Raw genomic sequence first — 17,421 nt, forward strand, 5'->3', positions numbered from 1 at the left:
ACATACAGGCCCAAATCAAGATCTGATAATAACAAATATTCTTTTCCTACCTTTTGAGGATTCATGTAAGTTGCGACTTATGTGGTTGACAACCTACTTAATTCTCTAATGCCCTCTATATGAATGGATAATCTGCCTCTCCAGCTTAACTTATAGTATTGAATGGCAAAGGCTGCCACCAATTTGTGTCCATTAAACACTCGTTGGTACCCTTAAACCAAATGTTGTCTACTCAATATTAGCCAGTTTCCACTCAATGGACCAAAAACTGTGATTGATTTCTATTTCTGATAGCCTTCTCATTGCTCGGTGCATGCCCACAACTGCAACATCATTCAAAGATTCTAATAATGGGTTTCTATTCTATGCTACCTAGGAAGCAAGCCTTCGATGCTTAAAAATTTCAACAAGATTGAATAAAGTGACTTTTAATATTTCCCTTTAATTTTCACGTAAGTAACTAAATTAATTGAAGTAAATTTATCTGTAAAATGTCTCTTTATTGGACAACTTAAAATAATTAATTTAATTTATTCCCTTATATTTCAACATTAGCCTACGTGAACTAAATAGAATAAACGGTCAACTTCAATTACTCGACAGAGGACATTATAGTTCTCCCTTCCTGAAATTGCTTGCCCTCAAGCAATTGTAGATTGGGATGGTGCAAAATTTGTTAACCTTTCTAAGTGGCATCCTCAATGGGCAAGTCTCTTCATTTGATGTGTTACTTCTTAATTACTCCGCTTCTCAATTTCCTCCCTTTGAATTGAGAATAGCATCAGGAACCAAACCAATCTGCCCTCCTCATCCAAGGGTGGAAGCTTTGGTGATTGAGTTGCTGGAAAACAGCAGAATTCATAATGGAACACATTATGAATTCTGCTATTTTCCAGCAACTCAAATTCATAAGCTATTTCACCAAACCTTCAAACAATCTTGTAAGGGCTATAGAAGCGAGGCTTCAACTTCTCTTCACCACTCTTTTTCAAAGAAGACTACTTGTAAGGCCGAATGCACAAGAAAACTAAGTCACCCACCTCAAAACTTCTTTCGACTTTGTAACTTTCCGCATAAATCTTCTACAGATTTTGGGCACTTTGAAGATTGGGCACTTAGAAGATTATCCTTAAGAGACTCAAGGACATCTAATAATGCTCACCCAAGTCCAACCATCTGATCCAAGCCTTTTGCTGTCCCACAATGTAATTATGAAATATCCTTCCACCAATTTGTTCACAATCTCCATTTGACCATTTGTTTGAGGGTGGTGATTGATGTTCAGGGTTAACTCTATGATAGCTAACTTGCACCGAGAAACCTGATAACCTGATCACTGAGGATGAAATGGCAAAGAAGTGTGCATATTTGGTCAACAAGTCAATTACCACAAATGCAATCTTTGGCTTGCTCCTTTTGAAGACCAATAATAAAATCCATTGCTATATTTTCCCACTTTTGCTCAGAGATGGGTAATGGTTGCAATAAACTTGCTGGGAAAGCATGCTCTGACTTGTTCTGCAGACAAGTTATCCACTCACAAACATGTGCAGGACATCATCCTTGAGACCCTTCCAAGAAACTTTCTCTTCGACATGTTTGTATGTTTTGAAGTAATCCAGATGTCTTATAAGTGGTATATCATGAATGGCTATCAAAATCTTCTCCTTCAACTTTGATTTAGGAACCAAATAAATCCTATCCTTATAGTAGATGATATCATCCAAAATCTTGTATCTGTCATCTTGAACCTTGCTATCCATCAATTTGCATGCAAAAGTATTCGTGGAATACTCAACTAAAAGATGAGATTTCTGATCAGCTGAAATCTCTGTGAGCAAATAGTGGGTTTTTAGGAAAGTGCATCTGCAACAATGTTTCTTCCCCTTCACATACTCTATGTCAAAATCATAGGCCTGGATTTTACTAACCCACTTTTGTTGATGCTCATTTGGATCCTTTTGCTTCAAGAAATATTTCAGACTGTTGTGATCAATTCTAACAACAAAATTTCCACCTACCAAATACTATTTGAACTTTGCCAACTCATGCATGATGACAAGCATCTCCTTATCATTGATGAAATATAATTGCTCAGTTTCACAAAGCTTCCTGCTCGTATAAGCAATGGGATGCCTGTTTTGCATAAGTACTGCTGATTCTCTCTCTTCAGGCATCACAATTTGAAAAAAAAAACACTGAGAGAAATCGGGTAATTCTAAAACAAGACAAGTACTCATTACCTCCTTAAGTTTGTCAAAAGTGTGCTGAGCCTCATCCAACCATCTGAAAGCTTCCTTCTTCATGAGATTCATAAGAGGTGTACCAAGTTGTGAGAAACCCTTCACAAGCCTCCTTTAATAGTTGCGTGGGCCATAGAATCCCCTCAGCTCTGTTTGTTTCTTTGGTGGGGGCCAATCCAAAGTGGCCTCTATCTTCTCTTGATGGACCTGGATTCCATTTGCATAAGTTAGATGTCCCAAATAAAGAATCTTTGTCAATCCAAACTTGCACTTGAAGCTTTGGCAAATAGGGACTTTTAATGTCCCCAAAGTAGAAATACCCAATTTTTGCCCTAATTGAAGTGGGATAGGGGTTAGAGATACTTGTCACTTTGATTGAAACCCTGCAAGTAAGTTAGAAAATATACAATAATCACATTTCATTAAATAGACTTATTAATTAGGAAATACCAATCATACATATGTAAAACATAGTCTTAATTACAAGATTAAATTATGCTTGAGAGAATTCAATCATAGAGGGGCACAGAATAGGGTGACTAGATAGGGTGCCCTCGAGACCCTCCATCTTATTCCCCCTTGACCTCATGTGGCCTGCGCTATCCATGAGGTGAAATACCTAGTGAGGTGTCCTATAACCGTTCCCCTTAATCTTGTCACCCCTATCCTATGTCTCATGTTTACGCATTCATTCACCATGATAGAGAGCATCGGGGCCATCACAATAGGGTGCCCTGAAAGATTATCCTTCATAGGCCCAAAGGTAGTACCCTTTGTACCCCTTTGGCCTCGTGGAACTCCCCGGCCTTATACCATGAGGTGGCGTACCTAGAATATAAACCCAACAGTGTTCCCCTACTTGTAATCCTCTCTCTCTCTCTCTATCATGGCTGGAAATTCTCATAATATATGCAAATATACTGGTATAAATTGAGAACATGTGCCGGAATATATTTGACATATAATAAACCAACTATAGAATTCAGATTTCTATTTACTGATTTATATATGAATAAGCAATCATAAAGCTGAAAGTAATTCTCTTACAAGTTTGTGGAGAGATAAAGTCAGACTCTTTGTAATTGCTGAATCCGATGTGGTTGATGCATGGAGGATCTCTGATCTGCACTACACTTAGGTTGTTACCGTCCCTGATCTGAAAGAATATCCTTATAATAATTAAGGGTGCTGTTTCTCATATTCCTCCCCTTCTCTGATAGGGTTGCATTTAGTATATTTCACAGGATGGCAGCAAAGATGCTCTGATACCACTGTAATGTTCCCTTTTGGGATTTGCCTTAATTTAATCCCGAGACAACCAATTTAACTTAAAGTGAGAGTTGTAATATATTAATAAACATAATTCTATCAGACTGAATACATTTCATTATAATATTGAATTTAAATTTTTAATAATAGTTCAGAGGGTAGAACTTATCTTGATAACTTTCTCTGATTTGTGTACTTGAGATATATGCCTTAATGTTATACATTGCTTCTGCTCAACTGAACCTCCAAATTGGAGCCATAATAAAATAGATTCTTCATAACTTGTGCAATAGTTCTCCCTTTCAACCTGCTATCATTTGACCATAAATCATCTTCATTTGTTTCCTATAACTCTTCACAAATATGTTTTAATCTTAACCATCAAATCTGTCCAGGAATCCTTCATAATCTGCTTCACCAAGTATTCCTAGATCTGCTGAAGTCTTTTTCATATATCTGCTCATTGATCCTTAATATAATTCTATTTTTAATGTCACCACCAAAAACTATCCTTTTATATGATATTATATTGAGGAATATCCATTCTCTTCCCTAGAATGATTTTTGATTTGCCTCTTTATATCTTGTAATTGGATATAATAGGCTGCGTTCCTAAAAGACACCTCCCGTATCTATTCATAATCACTTCTTTTTCCTATAAGCTAATCACACCATTCCAAGTACTAATCAGTGCATGATCCAGATTGGTAATGATTTAGAGGTTATCATAATCGCTGCTCCCCCACATATTAGTTATCGCATATTATATTCACTGACCACTTCAATATTATTAGTCACGATGGTCTTGGCTTATCTTTATAGTTATTAATATAATCGCTGCTTAGTCTGATCGTTGACTACTGCTATTGTAATAATTCCATCTTTATCTTATAATTGTTTCATAGTTTTTCAAATCGCTGCCCATGATATTATCGTTGAAGATTGGAATAGGAATTGTCCATTATCTTTTCTCATTGATATTTAGTTGTTACTGTTAACCGATGTAATTAGTTATCTTCGGGTCTTCTTATTCTGAGTCTCCTTGGTTAGAATAACAAAAGATTTCTGTTTAAGGGTAAGGTAGATTATCAAGTTGTATATTATTGCACCATATTTAATATGAATTAGTGTTCCATCTTGACCGTCTTTATCGATCTTTACTTCTGAACTCATCCTTTGCGCAGATAATTGCAACTCTTTGTTAATCCCTTCATATATAAACACTTTAGTGTCATGATGGAAGAAGGAAGCCTGTGCTAATAACAATTCACCGCAATTCCTTCCTCTGCTCCCGATGAACGCTTAGCTTACAAGTCTTTATGACTTTGGTCTTATTGATCAGGATCATATATCCAGATCATCCACTATCCCCTATTCACATCATTCATAAAGATAATACAAGGAGCTTTCTTAATGTTAACAATACTTGATGAGGTTCAGTTTGGGGACATCACAGTCTAACTAATCTCAATTGATTAGGGAGATTATTGGTGCATAGAGAAACCAGGATTTGCATAATGAGAAACTGCAATTATAATAAAGGAATCCATGATCTGCATGATGAAGAAATTGTGAAGTCTTATTGTAGTAAGAGAATTTCTTTGATTAAATCTGCTGATCAAAGAATGCGAGTCGCCAATTTGGGTATTAATTTGGGGGCATGACAGATGGTATTAGAGTGGGCATGATAGGACCGTGCCTCCATGATGGCCAACATCTCATCAAGATGCCTAGTGTGATCCCCCCATGTCTTCCTGTAAATAAGGATATCATCAAAGAACGCCAAAAGAACTTTGCACAATTGCTTGTTGAAAATATGGTTCATGCAAAATTGGAAGGTTGTGGGAGAATTAGTCAAATCAAAGGGCAATGACCAGGAACTCATAGTGCCCATAGTTAGGGGCATAGACATTTATCAAAGCGAAGGAAATCAGGAGCATGTAATCTTGAAGCTTAACAACGTTCCAATATATATTGGAAATCAGTTGAGAGCCAAGGAAATTGAGAATGTTCTTCTAGAGAGTTGCTGGACCTATTGACTGTTAGCTTCTACTGTAGAAAAGCCCTCAAAGTTTGCCTTTTCTAACTTGCCAATCAATCCTATTGTTGCACACAATTTGGAGAAATTTTGGGCATTTTGAAGATAATCCTGAAGAGACTTAAGGACATCCTGGCTCTTCTTAATCCAATCCTTAGCCTTAGGAGCTCCTTTGTCACCAAATGCCAAAACTACGTAAGATGTAGTATCATAGCCATACAACACTTTGAAAGGAGTCATCTCAATTGACATATGATAGGTGGTATTCTAACAATGTTCACCCAAGTGAAACCACCTGATCCAAGCCTTCTGCTGTCCCACAATGTAATTACGCAAATATCCTTCCACCCATTTGTTCACAATCTCCGATCTTTTGTTTGAGGGTGGTAATTGTTGTTCAGGGTCAACTCTATGCTAGCCAACTTGAATAGCTTTGGCAAAAAGCAGTGAGAAATTAGCTATCCTGATCATTGACAATGATCTTTGGCAATCCATGGAGTTTGAACACCTCTCTGAAGAACAACATTGAACCCTAAGTTGCCTTAGATTAAGTGTGCATTTTTGGTCAACTAGTCAACTACCACAAATACAATATGTGCCCTGCACCCTTCGAAGACAAGTAATAAAATACATTGATATATTTTACCACTTTTTCTTAGAGATGGGTAATGGTTGCAATAAACTTTGCTGGGAAAGTATGCTTTGACTTGTTCTGCGGACAAGTTATGCACTCACGAACATGTTGCAGAACATCATCCTTGAGACCCTTCCAAGAGAATTTCTCTTTGACATATCTATAGGTTTTGAAGTAATCTGGATGTCTTACAAGTGGTGTATCATGAATAGCTATCAAAATCCTCAACTTCAATTTTATTTAGGAACCAAATAAATCCTATCCTTATATTAGATGATATCATCCAAAATCTTGTATTTGTCATCCTGAACCTTGCCATCCATCAAATTGCATGCAAATGTATTCTTGGAATACTCAACTAAAAGATGAGCTCTTTGATCAGCTAAAGTCCCTACTAAGGAACAAATAGTGGTTTTTCTGGAAAGTGCATCTGTAACAATGTTCTTCCCCTTCACATACTTGATGTCAAAATCATAGGCCTTGATTTTACTAAACCACTTTTGTTGATGCTTATTTAGATCCTTCTTCTCCAAGAAATATTTCAGACTGCTATGATTAATTCTTATGACAAATTTTCCACCTCCCAAATACTGTTTGAACTTTGCCAATGCATGCATGATGGCAAGCATCTCCTTATCGTAGATGAAGTATAATCTCTCAGTATCACGAAGCATCTTGCTCTCGTAAGCAATGGGATTTTTTTTTTGCATTAGTATTGCCATGATCACCTCACTTGAAGCATCACACTCTAAAACAAAACACTGAGAGAAATGAGGTAGTTCTAAAATAGGACAAGTACTCATTACAAGTCTATCAAAGTGCGCTAAGCCTCATACGACCATTTGAAAGCTCCCTTCATGAGATTTATAAGAGGTGCACCAAGTTGTGAGAAACCCTTCACAAACTCTTGCAATAGTTTCATAGGCCATAGAATCCCCTCAATTTCGTTAGGGTCTTTGGTGGGGGCCAATCTTAAATGGCCCATATCCTCTCTTGATGGACCTGGATTCCATTTGCATAAGTCACAAGTCCCAAATAACGAATCTTTTTCAATCCAAACTTGCACTTAGAAGCTTTGGCAAATAGGGATTGTGCCTCCATGATGCCCAATATCATGGAGGCCAACATCATGAAGATGCCTAGTGTGATCCTCTCACGACTCACTCTAAATAAGGATATCATCAAAGCCAAAAGAACTTTGCACAATTGCTTGTTGAAAATATGGTTCATGCAAGATTGGAAGGTTGCAGGAGCATTATTCAACCCAAAGGGCATGACTAGGAACTCATAGTGCCCATAGTTAGGGGCATGGACATTTATCAAAGTGAAGGAAAGTAGGAGCATGTAATCTTGAAGCTTAACAGATTTCCAATATATACTGGAAATCAGTTGAGAGGCAAGGGAATTGAGAATGTTCTTCTAGAGAGTTGTTAGACCTATTGACTGTTAGCTTCCACTGTAGAGAACTCAAATTCCACCTTTTCTAACCTTCCGATCAATCCTATTGTTGCGCACAATTAGGATAAATTTTGGGCACTTTGAAGATTAGCCGTAAGAGACTCAAAGACATCTTGGCTCTCTTGAATCCAATCCTTAGCCTTAGGACATCCATTGTCACCAAATGCCAAATCTATGAAAGATGTAGCATCATAACCATACAACACTTTGAAAGGAGTCATCCCTATTGACATATGATAGGTGGTATTCTAACAATGCTCACCCAAGTGCAACCACCTGATCCAAGTCTTCTACTGTCTCACAATGTAATTATGCAAATATCCTACCACCCATTTATTCACAATCTCAGTTTGACCTTTTGTTTGAGGGTGGCAATTGATGTTCAGGGTCAATTCTATGGTAGCCAACTTGAATAGCTTCTTGAAAAAACACTGAGAAACTTGCTATCCTAATCACTGCCAATATTCTTCCACAATGCGTGGATTTTGAACACCTCTTTGAAGAACAACTTTGCAACCTAGTTTGCCTTAGATGAAATAGCAAAGAAGTGTGCATATTTGGTCAACTGGCGAACTACCACAAATACCATATATACCTTGCACCCTTCAAAGATTAGTAATAAAATCCATTGATATATTTTCCCACTTTTGCTCAAAGATGGGTAATGGTTGCAATAAACTTGCTGGAGAAACATGCTTTGACTTGTTCTGTGGATAAGTTATGCACTCACAAACATGTTGCAGGACATCATCCTTGAGACCTGTTGATGTGTTTTTTATGCACATGCGAACACATAATAAAATACCAAGGTATCTTATCCTCTCTTGAACAAAGTCTCTCAAATGCTATGCTTTGCGATCAAATGAGACAACTCCAAGGTTACAAAATGTCAGGCCTTAACGTGTGGATAAGCTCAATGGTTGATGTGATAGTGTTGGAATTACAAGGGGACTTACGTTGTACATGAATGCTTGAATACTTGGACGTTTGAACAATGTTGGAACTTGATCATTTGATATTGCAATCTTGTGATGCTTTCTCTCCTACACTAACTTGAATTTGAAAAAAAAGGACAAAAGGGAAGCGGTTTATGAATTCTATTCTAAAGCCTAGAATGCAAGAAAAGGGTGATTGATTCAATGGAATCCTACTAGGCAAGGTCTCACCATCAACTGAACAATTTGACACAAGCTTAGTGTAATCATCTAAGGTATATTTCAAAGATGTTCAAATCATTACCATCAAACATTGATACCATTCAAGACAATGCATAACAATGGACGTATAACAATTGAAGTTAAGTTCGCATAAAATTCCAGTTGACCACACAAGGCACACTTACAATCAACAAGAGGCTAGTGGTATGGATTAAATGGATTCCACACAAATGCATTCAACAAATCTCTTCATTCAATCTAAAATACTTGAAAGTAAATTCTAATCTAAAATTCTAATCTAACTTGGAGGCAATGAGAACCACAAATGTATGCAACACTAAACAAAATCACCATCAATGGAACAATGACTCGTATGCAAGTCTGCAACATATAACCGACAATTCTCAAAAATCTCTCTTACAAATGAGAGGCAATGGGGTTTACATAGAGCCTCAAAAGAAATGAATGGCTCATGTCGATTCAAGATCAATGGCCAAGATTAAAAGATCAAACCCTAATTAGGGTTTGTTACAACCACCATTACATTGACCAATGAGAGATGAGGGTAAGATAAATAATATTTGATGTAGCACCATTTGTCACCTATTCCCTCCATGAATGAATGTTGACTTGGTACCCTTTGATTGAACGAATGGTGATTGGGATGCCTCTTCAACTTGCATTGTAGATTTGATCACCTATCCTTGAACATTCTTCATGATGTTTAGAATTCCTTGTGATACTTTGCACTTCATCCTTATGTTAGTGAATTTCATTAACTGTTCCCTCCTTATGTTTGGAAAATTTTCCCAATCTTGGAATCTTGAAATATTTCCTTTCTGGTTGCTCATTGATACTAAAATCTATCAATGAGAAGAAAATGTTAGCCATTCTTAATATGAATCATTTGGCGACCATATTTTTGGATTGCAAGTCATATCATCATGGTCTTCACTAGAACAACATAAATGGGTCACCAAATTATTTTGTTATGATTATGAATTTTTTTTACAAAAAAGGCAAGGAGAATGTGGTGGTAAATATAAAACTAAGGGACATTATGTGCTTTATTGTTACCAACTCTAGATTGTTTGTAGGAGGTCCAACATGAATGGCAATAGGATACACAGATTTAACAACAAATTCATCAGCCAGTATTCACTCCTACAACAAAGCCCATGTACACTTGGGATGGCCAATGCTTTTGTTACAAAGGGTGAATTGTTTTTCTGCAAATTTTGCTCTTCGGCCCCAACTATTACAAGAGTTGCATGCAACTCCTGCAGGGCATTCATGTTTTCTCAAAGATGTATGAAAGAACAAAACATACTTTTTTAGACTAGTATGGAAAATGATATCAATTTTTTTTGGAATGTGATATGTGTCAACATCACAAAGGATAAATTGTCAAGACTCTAGGCATCATACAACCTTTGCCAATTCTGAGTGTAGTATAGACAGACATGTCTATGGATTTTATTGAGTGGCTGCCTAAATTAGATGACAAATCGTTTATTTTCGTGGTGGTTGGCTGTCTCTCCAAGTATGCTCACTTCTTCTCATTGGCTAATCCTTATAAAGTATTTACTGTTTGTCAAGGCTTCCTTGACCATCATTGTTGCCGAGTCTGATCGTTGGTATATGGGAATGAGTAGTTTTTTTGTAAGTCACATATACCTAAATTTTTAACATATTGTGATAAAAATAGTAAAATGGTTTGCCTCAGATGGTCATATTTATGTGGTGATTTGTGGTCAATTTATAGTATATGTGTGTGTGTGTGTGTGTGTATAAACTGCTTACAAAACATGCCTTTAAGATTTAGGGAAGGAAAATTCTCAACTACTGTATCACAACTCTAGAAATTATTTTAGCTATGCTTGGGCAGCATGCCAAATTCATACCAGTGTTGTGGCAGTCTCAAATCATCAATGCCAAGAAAACAATACTTTTTAAGAAATATAGTACTGAATTAACCATCTGAAATACGATTTAAAATTGGTACTTGTTGTGCGAATCGCACACCCATCCCCGTCTTGGACAGGGACCCCCCAGTTTGTGCCTTTCTGTCCTTGCGGAAGAGGAGGGGGATATGAAGGGTCAAGTGCCACTAAAACCAAATTCGGCCTCAAGGGCCATATTGCGAAAACTCCCCAATTCTCGCAAAATCGCCTAAATGTGAAGAAAGAGTTAAGGCCTGCAATGACGTTGAAATGCCGATTTTCACCAAGGGATACAAAGGAGATAAAGAATGCAAAGTGCCAAGGTTGACAAACTCGCCCAAGTGCCAAAACTCGCACTTTTTGGAAAAAAAATCAAAAGTTGGCAAAAGTGCCCAAAGGGCCGAATTTGGATCTTTAAGTGAAAATCTGAAAAGTGAAAAGTTGGCAAAAATAACCCAAATGGCCAAATTCGGACCTTTTAGCCAAAATGTTAAAAAGTGAAAGCTGGCAAAAGTGCCCAAAGGGCCGACTTTGGACCTTTAAGTGAAAATCTGAAAAGTGAAAAGTTGGCAAAAATGCCTCAAATGGCCAAATTCGGACCTTTTAGCCAAAATGTTAAAAAGTGAAAGTTGGCAAAAGTGCCCAAAGGGCCGAATTTGGACCTTTAAGTGAAAATCTGAAAAGTGAAAAGTTGGCAAAAATGCCCCAAATGGCCAAAGTCAAACCTTTTAGCAAAAATGTTAAAAAGTGAAAGTTGGCAAAAGTGCCCAAATGGCCGAATTTGGACCTTTAAGTAAAAATCTGAAAAGTGAAAAGTTGACAAAAATGCCCCAAAATGGCCAAATTCAAACCTTTTAGCCAAAATGTTAAAACGTGAAAGTTGGCAAAAGTGCCCAAAGGGCCGAATTTGGACCTTTAAGTGAAAATGTCAAAGTTTTTAAAACTTTTCGAATGCCCCTATTGCCCGAAATTGCCAGGAGCAACTAAATTCGTGGAAGGAGTAAAAGCGTTAAAACTTGGGAAATTTTCAAATGACCCTCCAGGCGTTAAATTAAATTAATTAATTTTTCAAATTGATTTATTGAAATGAAATTGATCGTTCGCAAGTCACAGGATGTCATTAGAGAACCAGGAGAAAGGCTTGAAATGCACATCGAAGAAGAATCGCAATCAAGGCCAGGTGCTGAAGACTAAAAAAAGAAAAAGATGTGGGAACGCACTGCAGGAGCGCGAGAGCAACCAAACATTGGGAACCGTGCTGCTGAACAAAGATGAAGTCCACCACCGGGACCAAAGACCAAAGAACACTCTGAATGCTGCAAGTTTATGCCTTCTCGAGAAAAAGCACACAGCTGGATTTAATTCCAGGAATTCAATTTCTAAAACGTTGAAATTGTTTTATTGTAAAATTGCTTGTAGGTCCGACTCAGATATTTTGAAAGAAAGGGGAAACAAGTCAGTTGTGGACAGTTATGTCTAATTACCGGATAGACTCAAATTGAAGCCAAATAGTGGCAGGTAGTTGAAATTGTGGTTGAATGGATGAGTGAGAATTTAATGGGCATGGGTTAAGGCTGCTAGTTTCTGGAAGGCAGATCGAGACCCTTGGATGCAGTTAATCCTAGCCTTTGGTTCGTATTGTAAAATCTATAAAAGGCAGAGGCCTTTCTTTTGTAAAGGTTTAGACAGTTAGAGATTTTTGTTAGATAGTTAGACTCTGGTGAGAGAGTTAGATTTTAGAGGTAGAATAGGTTAGATTTTAAGCAGTAGCATAGAGATGCTGCAGAAATTGTTGTAATAGGCAGCTGAAATCAATATATAAACATTGATTTGGTGTTTATTGTCTTGTTTTCATCCTGTTTGCATGGTTTCTCTCAGCATTTTAGATAGATCTTTCTGTTTTGGGTGTGCAGGTATTTGATAGATTCAGGCTCATACCATTGAGGATGTACTGATTGTGTATCCTTTTGTATGGTTAACCTGAGCCTTTAAGTGTGCTTAGTTCAATTGCAGGTGTTCGTCTGAGTTGCGCCAGAATTGGGTGCTTAGCTGTGCGTTTGCAGTCTGAAAATCTTCCAAGTCCCTTTGAAGATTGCACCGTTTCTGCAAGGTTGTGAGCTATTCTGGCCAAGCAGGAATTGGTTATGTTGAATCCGTCTACCTGCATACCCGTGTTGTTAGTTTTAGATCTCCTAACCCTTTCCTTTTGCTCTTTATTAAGTAATTCAAGAATCGCAGCAGACCAGCTTGTTGCAAATCGTAAGTCCCCTTGTGCTCCCAGCAAATCACATCGACCACTGAGTAATCCCGCAGTCAAGACCTGACAATCAAAACCTTGAGGTCGTCCCCTTTGATCAAACAAAAAACAGCATTAGGGATTTCCTTATCTCAAGAGAGGATGGGATTCTCAGCGAGTACATTCTATTCTGCGTTGACCAGATGAAGTCGCAAGTTCAGCGATTTTAGACACGTCAACAATACTCATCATCAACAAATTGAAATGGAACAGCCATACCCAATTCACATACATTCAAATAGATAGCAAAACATGGGAACTTTTTGGAGCGACTTTTGAATGATCAGATGGTACAATAGTATCGTGTTGTCAGAGACATTCTTACCGGATTTCCCTTACGAGTGGATGCACAAATACAAGTTTCCCTTATAAGGTCAGCTGTAGCCTGTAAGTACCTTTAATTACCAACAACTGACATGACATGGTGATATTCATTTAATGACACTTTGATCAGCTGACCTATGGTGCATAATAGCTTCTTCATTTTTATAATTACAACCTTTTTCACAATAGATTATCTAAAAACACGCCTCCCTCCTAAAAAATCTCAGACCAAGCTGTTTTCTTGTATGATGTAAATTTTTGGTGTTGTAATTTCAGCTTCAGAATACAAGATAAAGAGTTCAATGCAAATTTTGTAAAGGTCTTTGTTGAATGTCATTTTACATTTGATTTACAGTGTATGGTACTGTGTTCTCTTTTAACATATGTTTTCTGTTTTCTATATGCTAGGTACTTTTCTTATGAACACTTTTATGTGATATACTGCAAATTTTGGGAGCTTGATACAGACCATGATTTTTTAATCGATAAAGACAATCTTGTAAGATATGGGAGCCATGCATTGACATACCGGATAGTTGATAGGATATTTTCTGAGGTTGGTTTTGTTTTCACTCACTTTGTTCTTTACCTGGACAATGAATTCCTCGTTTTCTTTAAGTTTAAATTTTTGGATATTTCTTGTTCTGTTCTTTAATGTCATTGTCATTTGATAGATTCCTAGAAAGTTTACTAGTAAAGTTAAAGGGAAGATGGGATATGAGGACTTTGTTTACTTTATGCTGTCTGAGGAAGACAAGTCATCCGAACCCAGTCTTGAATACTGGTAAGATCTCAACCTATTTTATTGACTTTGGTTTTATGCTTCTTTCTTGAGTCTCATTTGGAGGTAATAGCTTTAATTAATGTGACCTCTTTTTCCCTAGACATGCAATGTAGCATATTTTATATGGTAATGGTAATGATTGATTAAAGAATTACCATGTTAATTTAACCAAATTTTGAGGAATTTACATGCAATTATTAGAATTTTAAGTTTTAGGTGAAGTTTTGATGACAATTTTCTACAGAACAGAGGCATTTTTTAATTTAAGGTATTAGCATGTGATAGGGTTGGAGGTGTGGCTAACGTACCACCTGCCCTCATTACCCTGGTGGAGATCCCATGCACTCCAGGATGGCCCTGGTGTGTTATGGATGAAATGTCTTTGAGTGTGCGTATTTCCAAAATAGGGATATCCGTCTGCACATCTTCAGGCACCCAGTGTCCATAAACTTCGTAAAGCTCAAAATTATAGTGAATGGAGACAAAACAAAAAGAAGGAAACTTCTTTCTCCATAATCTGTCTTTTTCTTCAAAGAAATTGTACTGTACATTTCTTGAAAATTATTTGGATTCTGGCTGTCAAATTCTAAGACAGTACAAAGTAACAAACCTAAATTAGTATTAAATAGTCTAAATAGACACTAATTCTGCTTCTGAAATAAATTAAAAAAATCCCATGGAAATGACTTAATTTAATTTGAAATTTCAAATCTGAATATCTTATGTTTCAATTGAATTTCCAAGCCTAAAATGGCAATGATGAAAAGTAGCTTGAGTATATCAGATCCAATAATTTCGGCTCACTTGAACTCGAGAAATCTATTAGAATTAAGGAAAACATAGTGTAGCTTCAAAGCATAGTCCTAAGTTACTCTCAAGTTTCTGGAAAAATTATGTACTATGTGACATTTTTGGATGGCCTAATATGATATTTGATTCCTTGGTACAAGCCAGGGAAATTGTTGTTTTGATTTCCAGACCCTTGTTTAGATATTCTAATATATGTAGATATTTTGGATTTACTGATTCATTGCCATGAGTTTTTCTGCTACTTGTTTATGTTTTTCCTTTTCTGTTTCTAAGCATTTTTTACCCACAAAATGTATGGTGTTATATACACTATATTGTTAATTACTTTTCCAATTTTTGTTTAATATATTCAATTACAAGGAATCATGATTTGTGGGCCCTTCCTGTGTGGAGAGCCTTTCCTTAGGTTTGGTAGGTTTTGGAAGATCTTACACCTTTTACTAGGATTGTTTAGGCTAGTTGTTTGCTATAACTTCACAGACCAGTTGTTTGCTACCAGGTCAGCCATTTGTTTTGAGATGTCTGTAGTTGAGAAAAATTATAAAATAATTTGTCAAAATTGTCTACTAGAACTAGCATGTCTGAAATTATGTAGATCTGTTTCCATGCACAAAAACCTTTTTACTTGACGAATTGAATAATGAGAATCGAACTGCCTTTCATTGTCACAGTTTTGCAGCCTTATCTAGTGCTTGAATAATTCCCGCAGTTGTGGGCAAGACCTTTTAGCTTGTTTGTTGGTGGTCTTTCCGATGAACTACAAATATTAAGAGAAGATGCTTATAATTTTGTCTACAAATTCTCTCATTACCTTCCAGTTGTTGATTTCCACAAGTAGCTTCATCACATGATGAATTGAATGATAAGAATAGACTTTCTTTTCATTGTCAGAAATTTCCTGGCTTCATCTAGCACCTTAATAAGTACCCAATCGCAAGCAAGACCCTATAGCTAGATTGCTTGTAGTCTTCACCAAAGCAATTTCAGATATTAAAATAAGATACCTGCCATTTTTTCTATATATTCTCTCATTACTAAGTTATTGGGTCCCTCCCTTTGACCCCCCAGTTCCTGGTCTGGTTCATATTGGGTTCAGGTTTAGGGTTGGTTGGTTGTGGATCCAGGCAGGGTCCTGCCCACAGACTGTGGTCTACTGAATTTGCACGGATTTGGCACAAATTCCACCCCCAAAAGTGCTAAACCCTAGGGTATGTGTTGTCGTGGAAGTCAAACTTCGATTTTCTGTTCGTTTCAAGGTGGCCAATGAGAAATTTAGTTTTTCAAGGAGCATATTGAGAGCAAGTGATCAATCGAGTGCCTATCGTATCTGGTGAGAGAAAGGTGGATATATCTAGTTAGAGGCAAGAGATAGGTGGGAGAAAGGTGATGGGATGCAAAAATCTCCCCTAGTTGAGAGCATCAAATTTTAGTTCATCGGTGAAGTTTTAATCCCCGATGCAATGGTCCCGCAAGAGATATTCACCCTGGACAGATGTCCTTTGAATCATTCTAGACTCCATTGCAACGACATTTGCCGTTTGAGGAGGAATAATAACAAGGACATTATATCACCGCGTGATCGGGAGAGGCATTGATATGGTTTTTAAATTTTAATAATAGATCTCATGTGGACGAGTATTAAAAATTACATATTAATGTATTAATTTTTGTATATTACTATATTAAATTTTTTTTTTTTGTTATATATAAAATTTAATTTCATATTTTATATTTATATATTAATATAATAATACTAATAAGCAAATTATTAATATTAATTTTTTTTATTAATATTATATATTATATTTTTTATATAACTAATAAATATTAATAAATAATTTTTTAGTTATTTAATATTAAAATATTTAGTTATATTTAATTCATTTATTAATGGTCATTTAGCTTTTTGCTTTTTAGTTCGTTAAGTGAAACAATTGCTTCTTTCATAAGAACACATAGTTTGCTTTTTAGATTTTAGCTTTTAGCTTTATTTAGTGCTTTAAGTGTTTTAGCTTCGTGTTGAAGCTTTAGATTAACGGTTCATTCTTTTTAGAACACCATCTTGTAATTCCTTTATATACGCTTGTATATTCATTATTAATTCATTCAATATCATTCAATTATTGATTCAGTTATTTTTCATGGTTTCAGAGCGGGTCGATGGGCTTTTTCAAAGTTTAGCGAATTTTTTAATAAAAAATTCGTAGCCTCTTTACGTGGATATTATTTCCAGAATTTTCTTTTAAGAGTTTTTTTATGAAAAGAACTGAATTGGAGAGCAGAGTTTTTTTTTTGGTGACTTACTGAGGGTTTGAAAATCATGGGCGTCGGTTCTCCTTTTGCAGGTTTCTGAGTTTTCCGTGTTTCTTCGTGGCTGAGTTCGTGGTCAAGAAGAGTTTGGCAGATCACGGAAGTTTTTTTTTGTGTTGAGCGGATTTTTTTTTAGATCGTGGTTTTTTGTCGGC

The 17,421-nt window shown here is 36.4% G+C and overlaps 1 protein-coding gene across 1 annotated transcript in view; it reads left to right on the forward strand.

Moving 5' to 3' along the window:
• LOC131045321 (serine/threonine protein phosphatase 2A regulatory subunit B''beta) overlaps window positions 1-17,421 on the forward strand; it is a 90,535-nt gene that overhangs the window by 62,717 nt on the left and 10,397 nt on the right. The window contains exons 8-9 of the mRNA XM_057978897.2: window positions 13,771-13,918; window positions 14,037-14,146. Of these exons, the coding sequence (XP_057834880.1) occupies window positions 13,771-13,918; window positions 14,037-14,146 (258 nt within the window). The remainder of the gene's footprint in view (window positions 1-13,770; window positions 13,919-14,036; window positions 14,147-17,421) is intronic.

The sequence above is a fragment of the Cryptomeria japonica genome, chromosome 8, assembly GCF_030272615.1.
Source record: "Cryptomeria japonica chromosome 8, Sugi_1.0, whole genome shotgun sequence".
Lineage (NCBI taxonomy): Eukaryota > Viridiplantae > Streptophyta > Pinopsida > Cupressales > Cupressaceae > Cryptomeria > Cryptomeria japonica.